Source organism: Schistocerca nitens, chromosome 5 (assembly GCF_023898315.1).
Source record: "Schistocerca nitens isolate TAMUIC-IGC-003100 chromosome 5, iqSchNite1.1, whole genome shotgun sequence".
Classification (NCBI taxonomy): Eukaryota; Metazoa; Arthropoda; class Insecta; order Orthoptera; family Acrididae; genus Schistocerca; species Schistocerca nitens.
The window spans coordinates 606,723,101-606,729,100 of record NC_064618.1 but is presented as its reverse complement, the minus strand read 5'-3'; the positions used below and the strand labels follow the sequence as shown (position 1 = coordinate 606,729,100).

Genomic DNA, 6,000 nt, shown 5'->3' with positions numbered 1-6,000 from the left:
ACTGCATATGTTTTTGCAATTTAATGCATATCTAAATGTTAACCTATGGAAACGATAGATTGCTACTCACCATGTAGGGAGGGCATTGAGTTGCAAACAGACACAATGAAAAAGAGTGCTAAAATATTTGAGTTGTTTGACAACATCCTTCTGAAATAGATATTCTAGCAGAAATCTCTACTATGTAGTGAGTAGCAATCTATCCTTTTCATATTGTTGTTATTCCATCCTGGGCTTTCCGTTGTGTTAATTGGAGGTTAACATATATATAGCTGACAGTATGGATACACTGCTTTTGGATATTTTTTTTTTTTTTACCTGTGTGGTCATCATTATACAGATTAATAATTTAATAAGTTTCACACAGATAGTATAAAGATCACAGAATTTATGTTTCAGATACTTTTTTAGTATCAAAAGGATGAAAATTTACTTAAGAAGACCATAATATTTGTGACAATATTGCTGGTCAGTTTTTACCTTCAGGAAGTGTGATATCTATGACTGTCAAAAAGGGAGGAGAGGAATAGGATGTGGAAGGTTCAAAAGATGGTACAGGTCCTCAGACCCCAGGATGAGAATGACCCCAGTAAGCAATAGGCAGATTCCTCTCATCCTTTTCAGTCCTCCCCAAGCTATCCCTACCTCATTCCTCAGGAAGTAACTAATATTCCAAAAACTAGGATAGTGTCATGAATTTCGCTGTGCAAAACTTGTAACTTTTGCATGATATGTCACGGTCAAGGAACATTGCTCAAATGAACTGCTACAACATAGTACAGAAGGTAACTGAAAGAAATACACAATGAGATAAACAGATGTAACTTTTCAAAGACAATAACTACATTGAAGTCTCATGATTTAGGATTACCCCTTGGACATTTTCTCTGACTAGGGTATGTGATCACCACATGTGGGCTGTGTAATGTGCTCCCATGCAGGCCACAATGTTGTTAAGGAGTTCTTCATTCCATTCCTCCACTAGTGTGGTTGACAACTGCTGGATGGTCTTTGATGCATTTGGACATGCTGCAGTATGTCTTGCCAATGCATTGCACATGTGCTTGATTAGATGTAAGTCAGCTGAACAGGCGGGGCAGTCCATTGACTGAATATCCTCACATTTCAAGAGTTCCTTCATCTGGGCTGTTTGATGCGGTCGCACACTGTTGTCCATAAAATTGAAGTCAGGGCTGAACGCACTCTTGTTAAGAATCATGTGAGGAAGAAGTGCAAAGTGACAATAATGTTGATTGGTGAGTGTGGCGTGCTGCTGTGATCAAAGGCTGGAAGGTCAGTATACCCATGCAATACTATGCCTTGCTACACCATAACCCTGGACCACCAATACAGCCACATTTGACAATGCTGGATGTATCCTCATATGGTGAGTGGTGGTAATATGTAATTTTTATTGCATCTTTGAACACAGCAGCACATTACACTCACCAGTTGGTGTTATTGCAATGCTATAATCCTCCCCTGTGTGCATTTTTCATGAGTGCATTCACCCCTGACTTCACCTTTACGGATGACAGTGCATGACTGTATTGAACAGAGCAGGTGGGAGAGCTCTTGGAACAAGAGGATATCTGGTGAATGGACTGGTCTGCCTCCCCCCACACACACAAATTTAAATCTCTTTGAGCACATGTGGGATATGTTGGGGAGATATATCGTAGCACATCCACATGCACCTATGATCATCCAGCAGCTGTCAATTGTGCTAGTGGAGGAATGGAATGCCATACCAGAAAAATTTCATATTAACCTTGTGGCTGCATGGGAGCATGTTGCAGAGGATGCTTTGCTATACTTGGTGAAAACACACTCTAGTGCGACCCATCTAGTACCTTTTGTAATGCCCAGGTGACTGAATAAAAGCATAATTTCTGCTTGCTTGATTACATATTATTTCACTTACCTTCTGTACTATACAGTAGCAGTTCTTTCTATATATGTTCCAAGTTCTATCAAGCTATCTTACTTGGCAGTGACAAATCATTAAAAAGTTACTTTCATCTGTACGTATTGCACAGCAGTGTTGTTTCATGTGTCTGTTGACAGTACTGAATAATTCACCTCCCAAAGGTAAGTACTGGCAAGCAATATTGTCTTATAATTTTATAAATGTATTTCATGTTACCTATAAAGCTTTTTGAAATAAAGAGCAAAAATTTCATCTTAAACAAAAACTACAAACTTCAGTTATACAAGAAAAGAATTATTGATTGTCATTTTATTCCAGGCTCATAATAGATAAGAAGGACCGTAAATTGAAGAAAGGTTCTGGTTTTCACTTAGATATTCTTCTTGTTTGTTTATCAAACACCTTTTGTGGATTAATTGGTGCACCTTGGATGTGTGCTGCAACTGTACGTTCACTTACCCATGTTTCGGCAGTGACTATAATGTCTCGAACACACGCACCTGGAGAAAAACCACACATAATTGAAGTCAAAGGTAAGTGATCATCACTGCATTATATCATGGCAGTGAGATAAAAACTTATTCACTGACTGCTGGCAAGTGAACTGGCAACAACAATCTGTGAACAGATGTTAGCTTTCAAAACTACAAATTTGGTTTTTGGTATGAACTTTTTACTTTGCCACTTTGTGGTAGATTAAAAATGTATGCTGGACATGGATTCAAACCCAGGGCTTAGCCTTTCAAGGGCAATGCTCTTACTTACTGAGTTATCCAGGCATGGCTCATGACTTTCTCACTCAGTTTAACCTTTAATGGTATCTCTTACTTTATAAGATTCACAGAAGCTCTGCTGTCTCAATATTAGTTACCAGTTCTTCCTCAGTCTGCTGCTGTTACTGTGACATTTTTAATTGTTGATGGCCATCAACCTTTATTTTTATTTTTGATATGATATGATTGTTTGAGGCAAGAGTCAAACTCCTATGCATAAAACAGCTTCAAGCACCTACTTTAAAATGAGTTAATTTTTTAAACATGTAAGTGAGAAAAGATCTGAAATTATGTTTGAAGTCTGTTGGAAATCACCAAGTGCTCTTGTTTCAAACACTTGATGAGTATTGGGTGAGTAACTTCCTCTCCATTTTATGCAAAGCTAGTTGTTCACACATCTCAGTGTTTATGAAATCATATCGCCTGAACTGTGTGTCAAAAAATGATACAATTTTGCAGGTACATTCAGTGCTATATGCAGATACTGTCTGCAAAATGTGTTGTATTGTTAATAGTAAATAAGTAATAAATTAAAATGTCATGCCCGATGCTAAAGTTTTACTGCATTGACAACGGAAATATAGTAAGTGATAAGCTTTTTTTTCTCACAATTTTGTGTGTGTGTGTGTGGGGGGGGGGGGGGGGGGGGCAGTGAGAAAGAAGTTTTGTAATGGTTTAAATTATATGCAAAGTTTGTTGCAAATTATTAGCTACTGTCATTCTCAAATGCTGGATGAATGTAGTCTGGGTATTTGTACGCCATGAGTTATGCTGTCTCAAGGCTGTGCAAAATTATACCAATGTGCTACAATCTGTTGGCCAGTAGTCTTTTGCCTTACAATGAAAGTAGTCATAACTGAACTGAATATATTAATGTAACTTATATAAATTGAACTATTGAAATGTATTTACATTTTATGACCAATGGTTTAACATTGCAAGGAAGAAAAAAGAAAAAAAAAATGTTTGTATCAGTGGGAATTGAATCTGAATCTGAGTCCGGAAATTACCCATCTGTGGTTTAAGCCACTTGCTCACAGTGCTATTACAACAACAGTTCTTTAACAAGTTCTCATGCACTATGCTTGCACAGTATACTACACACAATTTCAAAGAAAAATACTAACCTGGTGCTGTGAGCAACATAGCATTTGTAGTGCTGGATGGGAAGCATCACATTAGAGCATATGCAGTAGAAAACAAACAGATGAGTCCTTCTCTGAGTTGATCGCAGTGCGGGTAACCATCGTTTCAGCACTGATTTATGTTTATCACAGAGTTAGTGCTACAAAACATGTTTTCATCAATTTTGCATTCAAAGAAAAATGATGTAATTTTTGTGTGATTTCCAGCTGGCATTTAAAGAGGAATAGCATAATTTTAGTTTGATTTGCCACTTGCATTCGAAGCGAAATGTCATAATGTTAGAGCAATATTTACAGTGTACTGTAGCACATTAGCACATGATAACTGGCTGCCACTGTTTATGCTATTTAGATCTACATAAATGAAACAAAATCCAAGGAACTGAAATTAACACTAATTATAAATTTCCTAATAAAATATATGTTTATAATGAAACAAGGAATTCCAAACATAAAATATTTCATTACTGTTAATGCTAGCCAATACTTCTAATTTGCTGATGTGTAACTTCATGTGTTCTTTCACCATGGAGGCTCTGCTTCATAATGAGTTGTATGGGACATTCTGATTGAAACAGCCTAGTAAATATAAGTACGTGTCCGGATTTTGTAAGATTTACCTCAGAATCAAATAAAATCCATTTTTATATAACAGAGGGAAACATTCCACGTGGAAAAAATATATCTAAAAAGAAAGATGATGAGACTTACCAAACAAAAGCGCTGGCAGGTCGATAGACACACAAACAAACACAAATATACACACAAAATTCAAGCTTTCGCAACAAACTGTTGCCTCATCAGGAAAGAGGGAAGGAGAGGGAAAGACGAAAGGATGTGGGTTTTAAGGGAGAGGGTAAAGAGTCATTCCAATCCCGGGAGCGGAAAGACTTACCTTAGGGGGAAAAAAGGACAGGTATACACTCGCACACACACACATATCCATCCACACATACAGACACAAGCAGACATATTTAAAGACAAAGAGTTTGGGCAGAGATAGTTGAGGTGGAAGAGTAGAGGCAAAGAAGTTGTTGAGAGACAGGTGAGGTATGAGTGGCGGCAACTGGAAATTAGCGGAGATTGAGGCCTGGCGGATAACGAGAAGAGAGGATATACTGAAGGGCAAGTTCCCATCTCCGGAGTTCGGATAGGTTGGTGTTGGTGGGAAGTATCCAGATAACCCGGACGGTGTAACACTGTGCCAAGATGTGCTGGCTGTGCACCCTGTGGCTAAACATGCCTTGGTGCACAGCCAGCACATCTTGGCACAGTGTTACACCGTCCGGGTTATCTGGATACTTCCCACCAACACCAACCTATCCGAACTCCGGAGATGGGAACTTGCCCTTCAGTATATCCTCTCTTCTCGTTATCCGCCAGGCCTCAATCTCCGCTAATTTCCAGTTGCCGCCACTCATACCTCACCTGTCTCTCAACAACTTCTTTGCCTCTACTCTTCCACCTCGACTGACATCTCTGCCCAAACTCTTTGTCTTTAAATATGTCTGCTTGTGTCTGTATGTGTGGATGGATATGTGTGTGTGTGCGAGTGTATACCTGTCCTTTTTTCCCCCTAAGGTAAGTCTTTCCGCTCCCGGGATTGGAATGACTCCTTACCCTCTCCCTTAAAACCCACATCCTTTCGTCTTTCCCTCTCCTTCCCTCTTTCCTGATGAGGCAACAGTTTGTTGCGAAAGCTTGAATTTTGTGTGTATATTTGTGTTTGTTTGTGTGTCTATCGACCTGCCAGCGCTTTTGTTTGGTAAGTCTCATCATCTTTCTTTTTAGATATAAAATCCATTTTTATTATCACATAACATGCCTCATGACACAGGTGACTTCTCAGTTCTCAAACTACACACAGACTTATAAACTTAATCTAGGGTTACAATAAATATGTTGTAGCTTCTTGAAACAGGCAGTGCTTTACACATTTATCATTAAAAAATAATAACCTATGGTTATAATGCATATGGAGCTACGTTTTGTCCAGAGATACTACAAGGTGTCTCACTAAAGATGCCTGAGAGGGGTCAATGGGTAACGCAGAGTGTTTGCTGGCTGTTGCCACTATGTCTGCTCATTGTCGCTATGTGTGGTTCTGACACCAATACTTCGTGCGTGCCCCCTATCCTGTGTGAATGAGTGT

At 38.9% G+C, this 6,000-nt stretch overlaps 1 protein-coding gene across 2 annotated transcripts in view; it reads left to right on the top strand.

Moving 5' to 3' along the window:
• LOC126259317 (band 3 anion transport protein) overlaps nt 1-6,000 on the top strand; it is a 782,039-nt gene that overhangs the window by 738,239 nt on the left and 37,800 nt on the right. For both annotated transcript variants that reach the window (XM_049955995.1, XM_049955996.1), the window contains exon 22: nt 2,249-2,463. In XM_049955995.1, coding sequence (XP_049811952.1) covers nt 2,249-2,463 — 215 coding nt within the window. The remainder of the gene's footprint in view (nt 1-2,248; nt 2,464-6,000) is intronic.